Consider the following 22,188-nt stretch of genomic DNA (forward strand, 5'->3'; position numbering starts at 1 on the left):
GGGGCCTAATAAATGCTATTTGATTGATTATGCCAGGATGGAGTGGGAACAGCAAGGTCCTACCCTTCCCTTGGAAAAATGAGGCCCTATCTTACCCCCCCACCCCCATCCTGAGCAGGCAGCCACACCACCCCTGGCCCACCCCATCACCAGTGGCCCTTGTGGTCTAGGGATTTTCCCAAGACTGCCAAGTGCAATGAAACTTTTCACTGCCCAATAGTAACCTATGTGACTAATGTCAAAGCCACCATTAACATCCCATAAATATGTAAAAATCGAAGCCCTCCTGGCATGCAGTTGCTGACTGCATACTCAGATCTTATCCCTTCCTTATCCCTCTCCTGGGAGGGATCAAGCCACCCACTTCCTGATCTTGTACCCATAAAACCCCCAACTCTCTGCTCATCCAGTCTCCTGACACTGCTTGGTTCCTTTTGCTTTTGCAGTAATAAAGCTTTACCACTGGGAAACAATTCCAGTACGGACAGTTTTTACCTTTCAAATGTGCTCTCTCACTGCAAGGATAGTGAGAATATCGTCACTTCCTTTCTTATGGGTTAAATTGAATAGAAGCAAATGAGTAACTGAGGAGGAGAGCAGCATGTAATCATGTAGAAAGTCATAAAACTGGGTTAAAAAAAAACACAGTTCCTGCTGTCCTGGAGGGATATAATATGTATCCAGTCAAATATAATACAAAATAGGTTCTAATGGAGGAAAGGAGACATCCAGACAAGTGCTCTAGGAAAATTTGAGGAGTTAAAATATGTTCAATGAGGGGAATCAGTGACAGCTATGGAGGTAGCAGCCGAGTTGAGCCCGGGAGGAAGAGAAGGACTTTCAGGGATATAGGCAGCCTGTGCAAATGCTCAAAGTCATAAGGTGTGTCAAGTTTTAGGGAACAGCCTGGAGATCAACGTTGCTGGAAAGTAACAGGAGGGGAAAGGAGCAATGCAAATACCTGGAAGGGTAGGTTTTAGGCTTTAAAGGTCAGGTTTTGGGGTGTGTATTTTATCTTCCAGGCAATCCAGTAGAATTACACCTTGTAGGGAGCCTCTGAAGATTTTTTTGAGTAAGGGTATAACATAGTTATATCTGTTCCTAAGGAAAATTATTTTGACAGATGTGTGTAGGATTGGAGAGGGGAGGGAAGGAATATGGTTTAAGAGGGTATTCAGTTGAGAGTTCATTCATTTACCTAGTTTGTATTAAGTGTAAGGCACTGCCTAGGGCATTGGGGATACAGAGATGAAACTAAAAAATAGCCCTTGCCTTTACGTTGCTTTTATCCTTGGGGGAGGGTGGGGGGAGGCACAGCACAGGAGGATGCAACACTTAGCACAGATCAGTAAATAGTACATTATTTGAGGAAAACACCAGTGAAAGACTTCCTGTAGGAAGTGGCAAAGGCTTGGACTAGGGTGGTGGCAGTGTTCCTGGAAAGGAGAAGAATGTAAGATATTATGGAAATAGAATCTGTAAAACTTGCAGATGATTTGGATATGGAGGGTAAAGAATTGGGAAGAGTCAAAGATGACAGCAAAATTGAGCCGTGGGTGATGGGGAGGATGGTAATGCCATTAGCATAAATAGGGATGTGAGGAAGAAAGACAGATTTGGAGGGGAGCTTATTGGACTTATTGATCTTCAAGCTCAGTGGAGCATCATGGAGATGGAGGTTCCCTGGAAACAGATGGAGATGTGGGGCTGAAATTCTAGGGAACGAACATGACTTAATATTGATTTGGCGTGATAACTGAAACCATAGGAGCTGATAAGATCACCACAGGAGAAAGTGTAGAAATAGTAAAAGGAGGGAGGATACAACTTTGGGGAGTATCGATGCTTAAGGAGTGGGGGGAAGATTAGGACGTAGTGAAACAGACAAGAGACTTCTGGATAACTGATTAACTAGCAGTTATTAAGTACCTATTATGTGCCTGGCAGTGTGCTAGGTGTTGGAGAAGCAAAACAAAAATTAAACAGTTCCTGCCTTGTAGGAGCTTACCTTCTGAGGGAGAGGACCATCTACACATATTTAGGGTATGTAGTAAAAAAAGACACAGACACAGCAGATAATAACAATTAGCATTTATACAGTACTTCAAGGTTTGCTTTATATTCCTGCAGAACATGTCCCTTGAGTTAAGTCTTGAAGGAAATCCCAGGGAAGTCTTGTGTTGTTTTCAAGTGGTGGAGATGAGAAGGGAAATCATTCCTGGGTAACAGCGGGTTAAAGGACACAGACTAAAGATATGAAATGAGCCGTCTTGTGAGAAACCACATATAGGCTAACATAGAGAATAACGTGCAGGGAGACTGGAAAGGTAGGAATGGGCCAGGTTGTAAAGAATTTAAAATGAGATATGTAGCAAGTGCTTTGCAAACTTTAAAGTGCTATGTAAACGTTTGTTATTACTAAAAGCCAAGCATATGATGTTGTATATGATCCTATCAGTAATAGAGAGCCTGTGGAATTTATTGAGTAGATGGGTGACATGGTCAGTTCTATAATTTAGGAGAATCAGTCTGGCATCTGTGAGGTGGGAAAAGTCAGGAAGACCGATGATGAGACCATTGCAGTAATTATAGGATCATATATATATATATATATATATATATATATATATATATATATATATGGCTGGAAGGGACCTTAGAGGCCATTGAGTCCAAGTGAGAGGTGACAAGGGCCTCAACGAGGGTTCTGACTGTGTGAGTAAAAAGAAGGCTATACTTGTGAGACATGTTGTGGAAGTAGAAATGACATTTGTCATCTTATTGAATGTGGCAGGTGAGGGAGAATGAAAAATTAAGGATGACACTGATCTGGGTAACTGGGAAGGGGCAGGTGCCCTTGATAGTAATATGGAAATTCAGATTAGGTGCGGGTTTGGGGAAAAAGATAGAGTTCTGTTTCAGACATGTTGGGTTTGAGATGCCTATGGGACATCTAGTTCAAAATGCCCAGTAGGCAGTTGGTGAGATGAAACTGGAGCTCAGGAGGGATATTTGGGCTGGATATATGTAGAATTGCAAGCAGCTAGGTAGCTCAGTGAATAGAGTACTGGGCTTCTAGACGGGAAGACCTGAGTTCAAATATGGTGTCAGACACTTATTAGCTTTGTGACCCTGGGCAAGTCACTTAACCTCTGTTTGCTTTTATGAACTAGAGAAAGAAATGGCAAACCATTCCAGCATCTTTGCCAAGAAAACTCCATGGATGGTATTGGCATGATATGGTCCCTGGGGGTCATTAAAGAATCAGAATTGGATACTGAACAACAGCAAAATATGTAGACCTAGGAATCATCTGCACGGAGATGTTAATTGAGCCCGTGGAAACTGATGAGGTCACCAAGTGAGAAAGTCTAAGGAGAAAAGAGAAAAGTTTTTAGAAGAGAACCCTGGGAGACTCCAGTATTTAGTATTTGGATAATGATCGGGGCTAACAGATTGGCAGGAAGAGAACCAAAAGAGCAGTGTGAAAATCCATGAATATCCCAATTCAAATCATGAAAATTCAAAGACTAAAAAGAAAATCCAGAAGAAATGGATGGTCAGCTGTGTCAAATACTGCAGAGAAGTCAAGAAGGCTGAAGATTGGCAAAAGATTATTCTTTTTTACTTATGAATTTGTTAGACATCAACAAATATGATCATTTCTATATATAAAGAACTGAAAAAAACTCCATATAAAAATGAATCTCACTTATGTACAGCTTGGTTTTTAAAAAGTATATAATACATTTAAAATGTTAATTCCATTACTGTTCTACTTGTTTGTCAGCGTTTCTAAACTGTCTTCTGTTGTAGTTTATAAACATTTCATTAATTATCCTTTCTTTTTCTTGTCTTTTGGCATCATTATTATACCACCACTCTTTCCCAACCCCCTCACTCTTAACAAATAAATAAATTTCCTCTTTTGTAGCAAGTAAGTAGTCAAAGAAAACAGGATCCACATATGGGCTGTGTCAGAAAATGTATGTCTCATTCTGCAGTTCTTCATTACTTTCTCAAGTAGGAGATACGATTAAAATCCATCATCTGTCTTTTGGAGTTTTGGTTGAACTCTGCATTGATCCTCTTAAGTCTTTTGTCTTTCAGATTGCCTTTCTTTACTGTGTTGTAGTTACAGTAGAGACTGTCTTCCTGGTTCTAAAAAGGCCATTTGATTTACTCTTGGTGACTCTGGAGAAAGCAGTTTCAGTTGAGTGATGAGGCTGTGGAAGCAAGGTTACAGGAGGTTAAGAAGAGAGGGGAGACAAAGTGGAGGCAGCAAGCACAGACTCCTTTCTTAAGGAGAAAGAGAAGCTTGATGCCTTGTGTGGATGGTGGAACCTCATGAGAATTTTTTAGGAAAGTTGTTTCCTTCCTGTAAGCTAAGGAAGTAGATAGTGTCCAGAGGACATGGTCTTTAGTGGTGTCAAATACCACAGGAAGGTATGGCTCCTCTTCATAAGAAATAGAAAGACTGCTCTTTGAAGAAACTGAGCTGAAGAGAGGAGAGATAAGAGGGCTGTGGCAGTCAGTAGAGGGCTTTTGAGAAAGTCTTTGTATGATTTGTAGGTATTGCAAGTGATGCTCCTTTGTTATCTGTAATGTTGTTATACTTATGTTTCTCAGCAACTGAACAATCAGGACAATGGCCATGCAAATGCAATTTGAAGCTAGTGCAGACACCTCTGTGGAAGAAGAGAACATTGGCCCACAGCCCATTTCACGACTGGAGGTATGTACTCAAGATCTAAGGCTGGAATTGTATTGCTGGATTCTATCATGTTTACCTGATGAGAAAATCACAGCTTTTATCTGTTCAACTGGTTATCAGCCTCAGGTCAGACCCAGATTAGGGTTGCTGAGATGCTGCAGAAAGGACTTGAATGGTCTTCTGTAGAGACTTAGAGAGGAAGCCATATCCTGGGCGAGCCAGGAGAAATAGAGCCTGCATTGGACTGACAGTGACTTATCTCCTTAGACTATTTATCCCTTTTTGGAGCAGCAGTGAGTATCAGCTGCAGAATCTGAGAGCCAGAGAGGGAAGAGGTCCTCACTACTGTTGCTAGGTGACCAAACTGCTAAAGATCTTATATTCCAGGAACGGGGTGTAGGTGGTGCAAAGGCACACAGAGATGGGTGCGCGTGTGCGTGCGCACGCGTGTGTGTGTGTGTGTGTTTAAATGTCACACAGGAATTTGTGTTTGATGCTAGAAGCAAAAGGGAGCCACAGGAGTTTATTGCTCAGGCATAACTGTCACAAAACTTGGCCTTGTCTGAGGATGGAATTGAGAGTTCTCATTTTGCAAAATTTGAAAGCTGGTGGGAAGGCTCCTCTTCTACACGAAATATCCCTCCTCACCTCATATGTAGGTGTTAAAAACTAGAAATTGCCAATTTCATTTCCCCTTTAGGCTTTAGTATCAAAAAACATTGTTTAGGGTAAAAGCAAGAAAAAGTTACAGGCACAAACCCATAGTTTTGTTTTTAAAATTTATACTTTCTTGGTGATGCAGGCCTATCTCTGATGTCTAAGATTTGAATTCATTATCAGTTATCTAGTATATGCTATTTTAAAACTGAATGTATTGTGATTATGCTTATAAAAATGCAGAGATTTATAATTCATATTCTAGCATCTGATATTTGTATACTTTATGCTTTTCATAATTCTTTGCTATAAAGCAGTAGATCATCCCAGTAGCCTTATGTAATAGTAGGCCAGGTATGAAACCAGAATTATAGAATCGAATTGCAGAGAACTTCAGAGACCATCTAGACTGACCAGTCCTGTCTAGCAGCCCTCTCTGCAGCACTTTCAGTAAGTGGTTCTCTAGTCTTCACTTGAAGCCTCTAGTGAGGGGCAGTCTATAACTTTCTGAAGCATTCCATTCCAGTTTTGAATAGCTCTAATTACTGGGGAAACATTCCTTAAATTAAGCCTAAATCTATCTTTTTGTAAGATCCGTTGATCCTAATTCTACCCTTCAAAAGTAAATAGATCAAATCTAATGCCTTTTCTACATGACAACTCGTTTTTTTTTTTGTTGGGGTTAAGTGACTTGCCTAGGGTCACACAGCTAGTAAGTGTCAAGTGTTTGGTCTGAGTCCGTATTTGAACTCAGGTACTCCTGACTTCAGGGCCAGTGCTGTATCCACTGCGCCACCTAGCTGCCCCTACGTGACAACTCTTTAGGTAATGTTATGTCTCATAGGCACCACCCTCCCTCTCTCATGACTACCCTTAACGATATTTCCTGTTTTAGGCTAAACACCCCAGTTCCTGTAACTGATCCTCATATCTGCATGCTGTCCAGCCCCCTTCACCATCCTGGTCACTGCCATCTAAGAATATCAGTGGTCTCCAAACCTTTTTAATCCCTATTAGTAAAAAAAAAAATTGAGCCTATACTACCATGTATGTATATTTACTTATTTATAAATGAATGTATACATATTAGGGGGAGGGGATGTGCTCAGGTTTGTTTGTTTTTTTTTTTAAATGTACTAAGAGCATGACATAGTGAATAAAGAAGGCCTTAAAGACCAAAAGACATGGGTTCTAGTCCTGCCTGTCACTCTGGGCAGTTCTCTGAGACTAAGGTACAGAGAAGGTGCCAGGCTGCATGCCAGAGAAAGTTTCTTCACCAGGGTTAACCACATAAAAGCATCAGTCTAGGTCCTGTACCTACCTGTATTACTGTACAGGTCACTTGTGAAATGGTCATGTGTGCTTTGGGAAAGTCACACATTGGCAGCTTAGGTTGGAGAGAGGAGAGACCAATTAGGAGGCTCCTGCAATAGTGTAGCTAAGAGGTAGGAAGCAAGAAGAGGTCAAATGTGAGAGATGCTGGACACAGAAATGACAAGATTTGATAGCTGATTGAATAGGTGGACCAAAGAGTCAAAGATGACTCCATGCTTGTAAATCTAGGTGACGAGGAGGGCTGTACTGTCTAATATAATGTGAAAGTTTGGAAGAGGAGCAAGTTTATCCATCATGAGATATCCACCATGAATATCACAATCTGTCAACAGCTATTCAACTTACTTAGCCCCACCCAGAATCAAGAAGAAGGCTGGGCTCTTACCCAGTCCCTGTTTCTAGGGAAGCATGACCCCTTGTGGCCTGCTACAACCACCAGGTAACCTGGGGAGCAGGTCCCTACAACCTGTGAAGATGCTGCTGTGACTACTTAGCAGTCAGATTATAACTGCTCTAAGAGGTTCATAATCCAGTTCTGAAGAGGTGGAAGGGGAGGTCTTTGGAAATGTGTATGGTAGATGGTCTACAGCTTGTAGATGGCCTTCCTACAGCATGTCCAGAGCTCAGCATAATAGTCCCAAAATGTGGCCTAACTGGAGCAGGATAGTTAGATGATCACATCCTATGTCCTCTACACACAGCAGTGGTGTAAAACTCAAATAGAAATGGATCCCTGTGGGCCACATATTGACTTAGGAAGCCACAAATTAACATTAGCTGTGTTGTATTATATTTTTATTTATTTTGTTAAACATTTCCCAATTCCTTTTTAATCTCATTCCACTGGCAGGGTTGTCACCTCAGCTGTACATAAGCTTCCTTTGATGAAGGCTAGGATTGCATTCACTTTCTGGCTCTGTTGTACTGCTTTCTCTTTGAACTTACTTAGCCCACTGAATCTTTTTTATGGAAACTGTTATTTAGCTCTACATTCCCCATCTTGTACTTGTGAAGTTGATCTTTTTTAACCCTACTGTAGAATTTTATATCTCATTAAAGTTCATCGTATTCGATTTGGCCTTTCTAGATCTCTTTGGATACTGACTCCTTCGTTCCAGTTGTCAGATAAAGAAACTAAAGCCCAGAGACTTTAGTGACTTGTGTAAGGTCATCAAACTCAGAGCTCTGGACTTCCAGCTCAGGAAGTTTGGGGTTGGTTTGTTTTCCCACTGCTTCCACAGATTCTTTTGTAAACAAACAAATATGCAGTTTAGTCATTAAGTACTATGATTGTAAATAACATTCTGTGTTACTGTGACCATATTGTTTATTCTCAACTATGATCAGTATCTAACTAAGGTGTGTTTGTGGAGCTAGTTCTCTTTCCTTAATTGCTAATACTCAGTGCCAGCTTTCTTTCCGTGGCTGCATTGTGCTTTCTAAACTGGTAATAAGGTCTAAGTATTCAGTTTACTCAGTAGAAGTGCCTGTTCTGAAGGGTTAATGATAAAGCCATTTGAAATGGTTCTCTTCCCTTGCAGCAATGTGGCATAAATGCCAATGACTTGAAGAAATTGGAAGAAGCTGGATACCACACAGTTGAGGCCGTTGCCTATGCACCAAAGAAGGAACTAATAAATATTAAAGGCATTAGTGAAGCCAAAGCTGATAAGATCCTGGTAAGCACTACTCAATTGAACCTGGGAGGCATTAATGGGCTTTTCATTTGTAATTCACTGTTGAATTTGAGGGCTGAGTCAGTCGTTAAAGCTATCAATGGAGTAGATTGGTTAATTCTAACTTGTTATTAGTCCATGCTGGATAAGCTGTGCCCTCAGTCGACTTCCCCATTAGGAATTGTGATGACCTTCTTACTCCTTTCACAAATCTGTTGATTTGGGTTCTGAAAAAGCTGCCTCCTCCCTTTAGGGCTCATTGTAATTTGCTTTCTAAGTATAATACTCTAAGGATTATAGGCTGAGTTTGGTGGCTGAGTTGTATAAAGCTCTCTAAGCCTCTAAGAGGGAAGAATACTACAAAATAATTACAATTCTTGCTTCTAATCTTCCCGGTGGCAAATAAAACATCAAATATATCTTATCTTTCTGGGTATTGTGGCCTCACAGCTTAGAAAGCCGTTCATTGATTTAATATCTGAATCTTGTATTTACTTAGCTCTGTATGGGTGTAATTCATCAATCTGGTCTTAGAGCCTGCCCGGCTTCTTGATGGTGAAAAGGGAATTTGATTCAAATGTGCCTGGTTTCATTCAACGTAATAAACTATGACAAATGACTGTCTTCCCTGACTGACTACATGTGAGGTGGTGACTTAATAATCCTTAACATTTATGTAGCATATTACATTTTAAAAATTCTTTTCACATCCATTATCTCTTGAGCCTTACACGAAACCGGAGCAGGACTTTCTTTCTCCTTTTTTAATGGTGGAACCGTAACCCACCCTGACTTGAGTGCTTTACCCAAAGTCACAGTCAGTCGCTGGCAAACTCAAGGCTTGAACTTGTCTCTTGGCTCTGTCCAGTACACCTCACACCACATTCTGCTATCCACCACTGATGGTGCCCTGTCACCATTTTCACCTCTCTGACCCTGTTTCTAGGGTTTTAAAATTTCACTTCTAATGATATATTTCAGTGTTGAGTAAAATAACATAGAAGACAATGAAGAAGCACACGGTAGAGGTGAAGCAGACTGAAACATGACAAATATGAACATGAAAAAAATGGAGTTTAAAAAATATAGCATATATGTGACAAAAAAAGAAGATGGTGTGCATAGTCCTGTTGTGAGAGTAAAGGCTAATGGTGGACAACGTCTGTGTTCCACTGATGTCTTTGAGATGTCAAGTGAAATTAAAGAAGACCCTCTGAATGTGGGTGCTTCTCCTCCCCACCTGATGGAGGGATGTTGATAAAAGTCACCCAGGATGGGCAGGAATGGTGGGTTGAAATCTGCATTGTGTAAGAGAATTCTTAAATCTATAAGATCACAGCTCCATTTGAGTAATAATGACCCCAAATAATTGTATTTTATTTAAATGTGTTTCTTCAGTATTTTTCATCTGTATAGCATAAATCTAGGTTCTAGTCCTGTATTATGAAATCATATTTTTCCATTGTCTGCAGTTATAACTTCAGAGACTTTTGACCTTTTCTCTTACAAAAATTTCCCTTACAAAAATCAAATCTTCAATACTAATATTCACTTTAAGACCCATTCTCCCTGTCAGCATGACATCTCTGCATTTAATTTCTCCACATAATCCTTGAAAGAATTTAGTTCACTTAATTACTGCACTCTCATTTAAGAGTGCACATATATTTAAATACATTAGTTAATTTAGCAAACATTTATTGAGCACCTGGTGTGTTCAGAGAATTGTGCCATATATCAGGGGAGCTTCAAACTTTAGCTCAGGTCTTTGCCCTGATGGAGCTTGCAGTATAGTAGGAAGATGTGATACACACAGGAATAATTATTTTACATAAATAAATGCATTACAGAGGTATAAACCATGTTAAGCCCTAGGTGGGGGCAAGACTACTCATCTGGAAAGTTTCAAGGAGGAGGTAGCATTTTAGTTGAGGTTTAAAGAGCAAGTAGGAATTCAGTGGGATGATTTGAGAGGAAGACATTCCTCTCATAAGCAAATGCAGGAAAATATAGAAAATGTATGTAGAATAATGCATAGTCCGGTTTGGCTTAAGCAAAGAGAGAGGAATAGGAAGAGAAAAAAACCAGAAAGGGCAGTAGCCAAAAAAAGGGAACCCGAACCCTAATTATAATGACTAATCCTGACTATGAAGAAGAGATGAGATAATGCAGCTCCTTCCCATCATTGGAGAGGTGGGGTACTATGAGTGTGGAACATTGCATATGCTGTCAGACGTAGTTGATATATTGATGAGTTTTGCAGAATTGCCCCCCCCCACCTTTTTTGTTGTTACTGTTTAGTTGTTTTTCTTTTTTTCTTTCCTTTTTTTTTGTTTGGTTTTGATTTTGGTTTTTGGTGAGGCAGTTGAGGTTAAGTGACTTGCCTAGGGTCACACAGCTAGTTAAGTGTCAAGTGTCTGAGACCAGATTTGAACTCAGGTTCTCCTGACTCCAAGGTGAGAGCTTTATCCACTGTGCCACCTAGCTGCCCCTGTTTAGTTGTTTTTCAATTATGTCTGACTCCTTGTGACCCCATTTGGAGTTTTCTTGGCAAAGATACTGGAGTGGTTTGCCATTTCCTTCTCCAACTTTTTTTTTCTGATAATTCTTTGTTAAAAGAAATGGCTCTGTGGTAGGAAAGGGGAAATGACGGTGATGTAAAAACAAAAGATGTCAATAAAAATCAGTTTTCAAGGTTGCGGGTGCATTGCCAGATTGTATAGGCCCTTAAAGATAGAGTGTTTAGATTTACTTGGTAAGCGGTAATGAGCCACTGAAGATATTTGAGCAGAAAGATGGCATGACCAGATCAATATGTAAAAAAAAAACAAAGAAAAAACCAGTCAGGCTGTGATATGAGAGAAGAATTGAGGAAGAAAAAGAGAGTGGGGTAGAAACCATTGTTAGGATGCTATTGCAGTAGTCCGTGGTTGGTGTCCAGGAGGGGCTGGTACCTGAGTGGTTGCAGTAGAAACAGAGAAGAGAATCTCAGAGAGATTGCACAAGTAGAATCAAATGAACTTGGCAGCTCATTGTGTAAGAGAAGTAAAAGGGAGAAGGAAGAGTCAAAAAATAACACCAGGGTTTGAAACCTTGGGGACCTGGATGAAAGCTAGTGTCCCTGACTAGCATTAAGTCAAGGGGATGAGATTTAGGAAGATAGTCAGCTCGGGTTAGGGTTGTGGAATTTGAGGTTCTGGCAGTTCATCTGGGTGAAGATGCTTAGATGCTTTATAGGCACGGCTAGAGTTGAGGAGAGCAATCAGGACTAGAGATGCAGGGTTAGGAGTAATCTGTGTCGATATGATAGCGGAAGACACAGTAGTGAATGAGATTGCCAAAGAAAATATTGTAGATAGAGAAACGGGGCCAAGGACAGAACCTCAGTCATCTTCACCTTAAGGAGCTGCAAGAGGAGGAGCTAGTAAAGGAGTAATTGAGTGGGGAAAGTGGGGGGGTGGGGGGGGGAAGTGTCCGTGAAATCAAGGGAGGAGAAGAGAGGACCTACTAGGGAAAGTACCATAAGATCCTAGGTTTAGTACTGAAGCTTAGAGAAACCACATAGTCCACCCCCTGTCATTTTACACATGAGGAAACTGAAGTCAAGAGAGGGGAATCGATTTGCCCTAATTCCCAAAGATAGTAAATGGTAGAGTTGGGATTTGACTCCAGGTTCATGACAGCTAGGTGACACAGTAGATAGAGCTCTGGGCCTGGTGTCAGGGAGACTCATCTTCCTGTGCTCAGATCCGGCTTTAGATGCTTGCTTTGTGACTCTGGGCAAGTCACTTAACCCTGTTTGCCTCATCTGTAAAATGAGCTGGAGAAGGAAATAGCCAACCACTCCAGTATCTCTGCCAAGAAAAACTCCCAATGGGGTCACAGAGAATTGGACAGGACTGAAGTGACTGAACCATAACAACAAGAAGAGTCACATTGTGCTCCACCTGCCTGTGATACCAAATGCAGCAAACATCTTTCCAGCTGCAGCAAGTAGACCGCTTAACGCTATGGTGATGTCAAGGAAGGCGAAGACTGAAAAAAGGCCAGTAGATTTTTCAGTTAGAAAGTCATTGGTGGCCTTCAAAAGAATAGTTTGCTACTTTGTGGGAATTTCTGTTTCTTGAGCCTTCAGTATTGAAGCATTGTTCCAGCTCTTACTCCAGTCATTGAATAAAACATGATAGCTGGAGATATTGAGAGAGAGTATAGGCAGTGTAAACAATTTCTAATTTGAATTCTAAGTGTAAAGATGTTACTATCCCTTGAAATGTGGAGTTAGTACTGCTATCAAATAAATGTTTGTTGAAATAATGCTAATTGAAAATAAAAAGGTTCTAAGTGCTTAGTGCCTCATTAAAAGAATATTTGTAGTATTGACTGGGCCAGCAGGGGTCTGTGAAATGCGTTTGCTCCTTCTCTCTGGGCACCATCTTCTGTCAGTGAGCAAATTTCAGCAGGGGAGCTTCAAATGTGCATTGTAAGACTTTAGATGTGCAAATCAGATCACTGCTATTGCTTTATTAAATTCATAAATCCAAATCTCTACTAAATGAATATGTGCAAAATTATTGTGGTGTCAATATAAATTGATCTACATGTACTTTTAGATTTTTTGTTTGCATTGATGTCAGCCATTTTATATTGTGAACGATTAAACAGCAAGGACCATGCTTGTCTTGTTTGCTTTTGGGTTGTGATGATGGCTTGTCTATGCACAATTAAAACATTTCCCTTCTTAGGGTCTTTGGGTCCCAGTCTTTCGAAAATAGGACTGTTATTGTATCAATATGAAATCAATATAAAAATTTTTTTTTGCCACTGCTTTCAAAATACAGAAACTTGGATTCAGAGTAGTTATGAGGTATATATTAAAGACCTCATAGAATAGCTGCCAGATTCTTTCATGGAAATTTGTCTCCAAGGTCTGACTTTAGTAATTTTCAGCTTGAAGTCAAATTAAATTTTCCTTAAATAATAATTTGCTAGATTTGTACTGATTGATTCGGCACAGTAAAATTTCATGTAGTTTTTCAGAATAATTCTGCTCTGCTATTTACAGCTGTCATGTCCAAGATTTTGCAAGTCTTATTAAAACTTCTGCAACTTAAGTCTCAATACTTGTACTCTTCCTGCCTTGCAGAAGATAGGAAATAGATTTTAAAATTCAGAGAAACAAATTAAGAAATTGAAGACATACCTGTCTCCCAGGTGGATGTCTTCATTCTGATCTTTCATTTGGGGGAGAGTATCTTGTTATTTGAAAGCTATAAGGAACATAGAGGTTGAAATTATAGGGAAGTAACTAAAATTCTCTGAGAGATTTTATTTTATCTTAAATTTAATCTCCTGTAGTCCTGTAGATTAATTTGTGTTTAAATTGCATGATCAGTAGTTTTTTTCTTGAAACTCTAGTATTTGGGTAGTTTTTGGAGAAGATTCAGGAATGATGTCCTGTATTGGTTATCTTCCCCATCCATGCTATCCCTGTTCATCTCATGTACAGCTTTAGAATGACTTAACTTGCCATCTCCTCCATTTTTGCCAGGCTGAGGCAGCTAAATTGGTCCCAATGGGTTTCACCACTGCAACTGAATTTCATCAGCAGCGGTCAGAAATGATACAGATCACCACCGGCTCCAAAGAGCTTGATAAGCTACTACAAGGTGGTAACCTCTCAGCAGTGTATTGTGGACTCTTGTGGGGGAGGGGAGTGACAAGGAGGACAAAAGCAAATGCTTGAAAGTGCACTTTGGCTTGTTAGCTGTTTTCCTGAGAACTATGAAGAGGACTTCTGTGGTGAAAGAGTAAAGATGCTGGAAGGAAGAACCTGATGTTCTACATGAAACACAGGAGCTATCTGTGATTATAGGGATTGTTTGAAAGTCAGTCTTATCAACAGTCATTTATTGAATACCTTCTCTATGTCAAGCACTGTAGCTGGCACTGGGGATACAAGGACAAGATGAAAAAAAATAACTAAAGAAATCAAGTGTTTAGTTTAATAGTTTGAGAAATTCAGAGCCAATAGGATGGGTAGGAAGGAAAAAAAGGAAAATTTTTGTTGATTGAAAAAAAGGTTAATTTAAAAAAAGTGTGTCACCTTCTTAAGCCAATATTTTCAATTAAAGCCTCTTACTATAATTTTAGTTCCAAGGCTGAAATATTGTGGCTGATTAAAATCCTACCCAGTTTTCCTGCCCTCATCTCCTCCTTTAGGGTACTGGATACAGAGTCAGACACCTGGATTTGAATCCTGGCTCTGTTACTTACTGCTTACTTGGGCGAGTCATTTCTTCAATTTCCTCACTTTTAAGATGATGAGGATTTCATTACATCATCTCTAAGGCCCCTTTCAGTATTCAGGACTATGACGATTGGAGTCACTAGGGCACAGGATATAATCCAGTCATCTCAGCTTCTTGGAGAGCTATAGTTATCCTGAATCTGCTCACTCTTGAAAAGAATGTGGTTTTCCGAGTTGCTACCTGGTCAGGTCTGACTTTAGCCATTTCCTTATCTATTCCATCACTCCTTTCTTTTTTCATTCTTCGCTTACATAATCTTTGAGGGCTTCAACTAGATTTGTTACATATCAGTGCTCTAGAGGCTACAGTAGTATCATGGATGGATGGATGGATGGATGGATGGATGGATGGATGGATGGACGGATGGATGCAGAACTTTCATTATCTTAATTCTGTTCCTGTGATCTAGATAGACACATAAGTAAATTCCTAACTTAACTTTTAATGTGGTGTCTGTATATCTTTTGTTGCCCCTTTAGGTGGGATTGAGACTGGGTCCATCACAGAGATATTTGGGGAATTTCGAACTGGGAAGACACAGATTTGTCACACACTGGCTGTAACCTGTCAGGTGAGTAAGTGGGATCCTGATAAGTCCTGGGTTCTAATCCTCAGGATTACTTTGTAATGTCTCTGGGCCTGAGTTTTCTTACTTGCAAAATGACAGAGTTGAACTGAAAATGATATCTAAGATCCCTTGTAATTCCAAAATCCTATGATCCTACAACCTTAAATTATTGGAAAGGGGGAGTAATACAACATTTATTATTAGTGGCATCACACTTGGAGATATAAATTAATTATAAACTAATGAGTAAATTCAATCCAAATCAAGTAAAAGGATAGTCAGATTTGTTAGTGTAAAAGTTGACTTGGATCTAAGGGAGCCAGGGTAGGCTTTGACTGCATGAAGATTGTCCTACAGGAGCATTGTGGAAAATTGGGACAAAAATGGATTCAACAGACATGGGGTAGAAGCCCCTGGGACAGGGAGAAAAAGATGGCATGAGCTTGAGATCGGCATCTCCTGTACCAGGAAGTACAGGGATATGTCCACTAAGCAAGCTGTAGGAAATGAGTATAAACGTTTCTAAAAAACACCCACCGAGAAGTGAGCCTACTAAGATCAACGAGTCTGCCAAGATAAAGTGCTTTAAAAATCCACCTGCCCTTCCTCACCAAACCTATTTCCTCATTTGTAAAATGAAAGCTTTTCAGGAGAAACAACATTATCTTCAACCTCTGTTCCTTTGGTCTCACTCATTCACTGACAATATTCGTGCTGACCATGTGCAGGCACAGTCCTGAGCAGTGTGGAAGAGGAGCTTCCGGCCTCTGGAATTTGGGTTTCTTCTCTAAGGTTGTAGAAAGCTATTTTGAAGACAAGAGGAATATGATCAAAGTCCTTTTTAAAAGGAAGCTGATTGAGGCAGTAGTATTCAGTTCATTTCATTTCACCCATCATGCATTAATTGGTAATTTGGTAGGCATTGGGGCTACAAAAAGCAAAACCAAAACACTTGTGGAGCTTACAGTGTATTGGAAGGACAGAGCGTATCAATCATCAACAAGCATTTATCAAGTGGCTGTCGTGTGCCAGGGTTACTGGGCACTGGGGACACAAATACAGAGAATGAAACAATCCGAGAGGAGACAAGTACATGGAAAAATATATGCAGCATAAATACAATGCTAATAAACACAACATACACCAAGTAATTAAATATGAAGTCTATTTGGAGGGAGGGCATAAGTAAATAGAAGATGTTCTTAGAATGGAGAGACCAGTAATGGGGAAGGTCCAAAAGAGGTGTTCTGTGGTAGCCAGGAAAAGAGAAGGCATTGCAAAGCCGCAGCTGGCTCAAGCCAAGTCTCAGGGTAGGAGCTAGAGTGCTTGGCAAACAGTGAGTGGCCAGCTAGACTAGGATTGAGTCTGCATAAAGAGGAGTAATGTGGAATAAATTTGAAAAGGTAGGTAGGAGCCAGATTATGAAGCGCTTTAGAAAATTTTTTTTTTGGTTTTTTTAATACCACAGTCACTTCCCAAGTAGAAGCCTCCTTTATTACAGTAAAAAACATGAAGCCTGGCAGTGAGTCATTAAGCATTTATTAAGTGCTTTCTATGTACTAGGCACTGTGCTAAGTGATGGGGATGCAAAGAAAGACAAAAATCATTTCTGCTGTCAAGGAGCTTGCATTCTAATGGGGGAGACAATAAGCAAAAAAACAATTGTACGTACTAGATACATGCAGTATAAATGGAAGGTAATCTTGGAGGGAATGCACTAGCACTGGAGGGGGTGGGGAGAAGTTGAGCTGGGAAAAGCCTGCAGAAGGTGGAATTTGAACTGAGTCTTGCAGGAAGCCAGAGAAGCCAGGAGGTGGGGTTGAACACATCAGGCATCAGGGAAAACCAGTGGAAAGGTTGAGAGTCAAAGCTAGAAGGTCCTATGCAAGGAACAGCAAGAAGGCTTCTGGCACGGGAGGAGAGACCAGAAAGACCGGAAGGGACCAGGTTGTGAAGGGCTTTAATTGCCAAACAAGGGACTTGATCATTGATCCTGGAGCTCATATGGAACCATTGGAGTTTATTGAGTAGGAGAGTGACAGGGTCAGAGCTGTGCTTTGGGAGGAGCAGCTGAGTAGAGGTGAGGTTGGAGTGAGGAGACACTTGATGGGTGACAAAACAGAAGACTGTTGAAGTAGTCCACTTGAGAGGTGGGGAGGGCCCACACCAAGGGAGGTTCCTGTGGGAGCTGAAAGAAGGGAATATATATGACGGGTGTTGTGAAAATAAAGAGCCAGTTTATAGAGGCCTTGGTGGAGGGCTTTAAATTGTAGGCCTTGAGGAGTTTCTGTCATATCTTAAAGTAGATAAAGAGACTCATTTGATCGTTACAACCACCTTGTGAATTATTAATCCTAAGAAACAGTAGCATGAAGCTTCTGTGTCGTGGTTTCAGTACTGACAGATTAGGTCTCTGTCCATAGTAACACTCCCACTCCCCACCCTGAACAAAACAAAAAACAAAAACAAACTCCCAACCAGTATATCTTAATATTTTTTGGTGGGGTAGAAGTCTTCGCTAATTTAAAAAAATGTGCTGGAGGGAAAAAGTAAATAATGAGATATGAAAGATGAGGGAGAGAACATAAAAAGGAACCATTAGGCTGGGTCTCAAGCAAGGAGATGATGTGATCAGGGGCACAAGTCAGAGGGCTTGGCTTTGACAAAGAACATAAACTCTTCTTTGGAAACTATAGAAAAGGAGTAGAGAGTGGGAATGTAGAGGAGTTTGTTTGGCTAGGCAGTGGGGTTAAGTGACTTGCCCAGGGTCACACAACTAGTAAGTGTTATGTGTCTGAGGCTGGATTTGAACTCAGGTCCTTCTGACTCCAGGGTCGGTGCTCTATCCACTGCGCCACCTAGCTGTCCCCCATATTGGAGTTTTGAGCTGTAGAAATGGGGTGTGGGGGTGGGAATCAAGGTGTGTGTCCTCATATTTTCTCAGTAAGTTAGAGGTAAGGTACTCTGAAGGAAGAACTGCTCATAATTATGATATTGTAGTTAACAAAGCATTTTTTTCTTGTGCCATTGTTACTTTGTATTATAGTTGGAAATGAAATATGCCAGGGAATAGAGAAACAAATTCCATGAGTATCCTCTGTTTTCATAAAATCCGTGTTTAATACAGTACACATCTGTGTGTGCCTAAAGTGCAAAGCCGCCAAGAAGTGCAGGTGGTATAGCTATAATTTAGTCAGATTGATTTCTACAAACCACACCAGAAAAGTAAGTCCTCACCTCTTAACTTAGCTGTTTTCAGCTCACTTAATGTCATTTTGAAGCTGGACATTTCCCTCCTTGGTTGCCCCAATATTTTATTTGTTACATGGCAAAAGTAGTCATTTTCTCTGGGATGACAGCAAAATGAGGATTTTAGTGACAGTATGACCTTCAAATTCAAAAATTTATTTCGGAATTAACTTCCACTGCTTGTTTGATGAGGAGGGCCAGGCCGTGTTTATTTCTCCTCATATGTGGTTGATTCGGAGCAGGAAAGGGTTTGGGGAATGGAGGGAAGGAAAGTTGTAGAAAACCTTGAGCATAATTTAGAGGGAGTGGAGGAAACAAAAGCAATAGACGCTCCTGTCATTGCCCAGGTGCCATTTGGAAATTGGCAGCTGGGGGGAAATAAAGCCGTTTAAAATGACACCCTTAATACCAGGGTACTGTTTATAGGTCCTCTGGCATTATAGGTGACCTTTTAAATAGTAATGCTTTCCCCATGTTGTTTTGACAGGGATTCATGCAGAATAAATATTTAGAGTACAGTACACCCTGTCCATGGTTGCCATGGCAACCAAGCATGTCATGCTGACGTTCTAAAGTTGTATAAACAGAATCCCAGGCTGGGAATGTTTACCGAATGGTCAGCTTACGTCTGCCAACAGTAAAATGAAGCAAAATTCTCATGTAAACATATCCTGTCTATAAAAATAACAATACTCACAGACAACTGAATACCTAACTTAAAGCCTTTGATTTTATCCAAAGAAAATTAATGGTGAGACTTTAGGTAAATAATAATGACTATTCACATTTTTGGAGTAGTGTAAGAAATATTATCCCCATTTTGTAAATAAGGGAAATGGAGCTCAGGTAGAGGAAGTGGCCTGGCCATGGCCATGCAGCTGATTTGTCTCAGAGCCAGGGAAGCAGCACAGTGCCCTGGAGAGTCAGAGGACCTAGGTTCAAATCCCACTCCACCACTTCCTCTGTGTAAATTTGGACAAATCAGTCTCCCCCAATCTCTAAATGTAAGATCCTATGATTCCTAACATCACATTGCTCCTTTCTTTCCTTCTGTCATCCTGCCAATAATAGAGGGCATGGATACTTGTCCCCAGATCTTTGGGCACATCTGAGTATTTTTTAATTATTTCTGGGTACTTTACTTGCCTCAGCAACTTAGTGACAGGAGAACCCTATGGGGTGATGGACCCCTCTCCCATTGTGGAATGGGGTAAAAGCAGTAAGCTCCAGTTGAGGTAGTAAAATGGACAGACTGTTCTTGTTTTTACCACTGGAACTTCTCAGAGATACTGTGGTGGTTTGGCACAACATTGTAAGGTGGGTGTAGAGAGGTACAGAAATGTGCCCCGAGTAGCTCCCAAGGCAGTCCTGGATGGCACCCTCTATGGCACCTTTTCTCTCCTCTTGTTCTCCTCTCTTCTCCCCCTCCCCACCTTTCTCTCCGCTCTGCCTGTATTTTCAAGTGTTCTGTTACTATTTCTTAGACATTTCTAAACCCTACTGGGTTCCCCTTGTTACCAGACTCTGCTCAATGGAGTGGAAATAAACATTGTTCTAGGGTTGGTAACATGTGCTAGACACATTCCTAAGCTGCAGTGCATAAAACCAGTTATTGCATGATTCAAGGGTCCTCAAATCCCCAAAATGAATTTTGGAGAAATGTTTAGGAGTAGATCATGGCCTAGCCCACTCTCCTGCTTTGTGGCTCCAAACCCAGCCCAGCCCGAAATCAAACTGAGCAATTTTAACTTAATCTTCTCTGCAGTAACAACGTTTATACTTTTCAGGATTTGTGATTTCAGTAAGTAAAAAAATCTCATTTTGTTCATAACATGTTTTCCTTCCATTGACACAAAATGTAACTAGCTCCTTAATGCCTTAGGATGGGGGTGGGGACTTACGGCCTTGAGGCCACTTGAGAACTTCTGGTCTGTAAAGTTTGGATTCAAAGGGCCGCACTTGAGGACCGAGAGGGCCACATGTGGCCTCGAGGCCAGAGGTTCCGCACCCTTGCCTTAGGAGATGATTTCACGAGTTACCGTAACCCCAAAAAATTCATCACCTGGTGGCCATATAGTTGACAAGTCTGTCAGAACTTCACCAGGCACAAGCCCTCAGATGACAGTGGTATCTGGGCCCATTTGAGAAATGCTCCACTGTCACAGTCTTTAAGAACTCAAGTGTAGCTCTACTATGAAGAGTTGTATGTGGTTCTTGACAATTGGTACAAGACATTAATAAGCCATAATGGTTGGCCTTGGGCAATTTAGTCTCAAATATCAGAAATACTTGGCTGTAGTTCATTCTTACTATTGTTTACTTTTAATTTTCTTTAGCTCCCCATAGACCGAGGTGGTGGTGAAGGGAAGGCGATGTACATTGATACTGAGGGAACCTTCCGGCCAGAGCGATTGCTGGCGGTGGCTGAAAGGTAGGCTATTGTTCTGAAGGGGAGGACTGTCTGCCTGTGATATTTAGCATCTCGTTAATCATTGGGATTGATTCAGCTGATCCAGATGGCTAGGTGGCTAAGTCCTTTGGCTTGCCTTGACTTCTCTAGGGGTATCCCTCCCAAAGTTGTTCACATGTCATTCTTGGTATGAGAGGAGGACTTTCCCTATAAAAGAGATAGTTGGTTTGTTTGTTGTGGTGGTGGTGGTTGGGTTTTGTTTGTTTGGTTTTTTGATCAAGGCAACTCTGCTTTTCAGCTAGAATCTTCAAGTCAGCTCACAAGCTTATTCTGCCTGTCACCTAGAATCTAATTCATGGTCACATCTATGATCATTTTTTTCTTGTCACCCGAAGCCTTCGAAGTCCAGTTCTCTAGCTGTAGCCCTACATTGATACAAATCCAGCTGGTTACATCCTTGTAGCTGTGGGTTGTATGGAGAAAAGGTGACTGAAATTCCCTCCAATTTAGGAAGGATTTTTTTTTGGTTTTGGGGGGTTTTTTCCTCCCTCTTTGTCCTTTAGTCTGAGCCTAAGCCATAAGGCAGTATCACTGAGGCACAGATTAGCTGGGCTGTGGTTGCATCATTTCAGACTCATCTCAAATCCCACAATTCTTTGTCAGGTCAAGAAACTAGGACAGATTTCCCCTTAGTGACTTTTGTTTTAAGGAGATGTATATCTGCAGTGGATCATCCCTCCAGAAGTGACAGCACCCTAACAAAATGATCTTTAACTATGAGGGGCAGCACGGTGCCCTTGGCTTGGCGTTAGGCCAGAGACTTGGGTTTGAATCTTGTCTCAGACAGTCAATAGCTACGTGACCCAGGTGAGCTGTTTCACCCCAACGAGCACCCAAATAGAGTCAGGGACATTTGTACTGGCCGCTTTCCCGAGGTGCTTGTGCTCATTCTGTCAGCCTTAAAATGCTATATAAATGTGAGCTGGTGGTGGTCATTTATATTGGTGTTATTATATTCATTCCCACTTGTTAGGAAGATTTGTCCTGCTTGAATTTCTTATGTATGTGTTAATTGTATCCGTCTTACCTCTATCAATAGTTCCTCAAAATGGGCTTTGTAAAGTAAGGCCCAGGGTCTGCATAAGCTAATGTGTGATTATTTTTCACAGCAGAAGCATTGAGAGTGCCATAATTAATACATCTGCCAACACTGCTTAAGTACAACCTGTTATTTATGAATATTAACCCAATTCAGGCTATTATGGCATAAT

General features: G+C 40.9%; 1 protein-coding gene across 5 annotated transcripts in view; it reads left to right on the plus strand.

The window, feature by feature from the left end:
* The window catches only part of RAD51 (RAD51 recombinase), a 48,418-nt gene that overhangs the window by 14,039 nt on the left and 12,191 nt on the right, over window positions 1-22,188 (plus strand). For all 5 annotated transcript variants that reach the window (XM_021009260.2, XM_021009262.2, XM_021009263.2 and 2 more), the window contains exons 2-6: window positions 4,630-4,735; window positions 8,248-8,385; window positions 13,931-14,048; window positions 15,170-15,261; window positions 20,844-20,938. In XM_021009260.2, coding sequence (XP_020864919.1) covers window positions 4,649-4,735; window positions 8,248-8,385; window positions 13,931-14,048; window positions 15,170-15,261; window positions 20,844-20,938 — 530 coding nt within the window. In that variant the 5' untranslated portion in view covers window positions 4,630-4,648. The remainder of the gene's footprint in view (window positions 1-4,629; window positions 4,736-8,247; window positions 8,386-13,930; window positions 14,049-15,169; window positions 15,262-20,843; window positions 20,939-22,188) is intronic.

Source organism: Phascolarctos cinereus, unplaced genomic scaffold (assembly GCF_003287225.1).
Source record: "Phascolarctos cinereus isolate Bilbo 61053 unplaced genomic scaffold, phaCin_HiC Scaffold_3;HRSCAF=262, whole genome shotgun sequence".
Lineage (NCBI taxonomy): Eukaryota > Metazoa > Chordata > Mammalia > Diprotodontia > Phascolarctidae > Phascolarctos > Phascolarctos cinereus.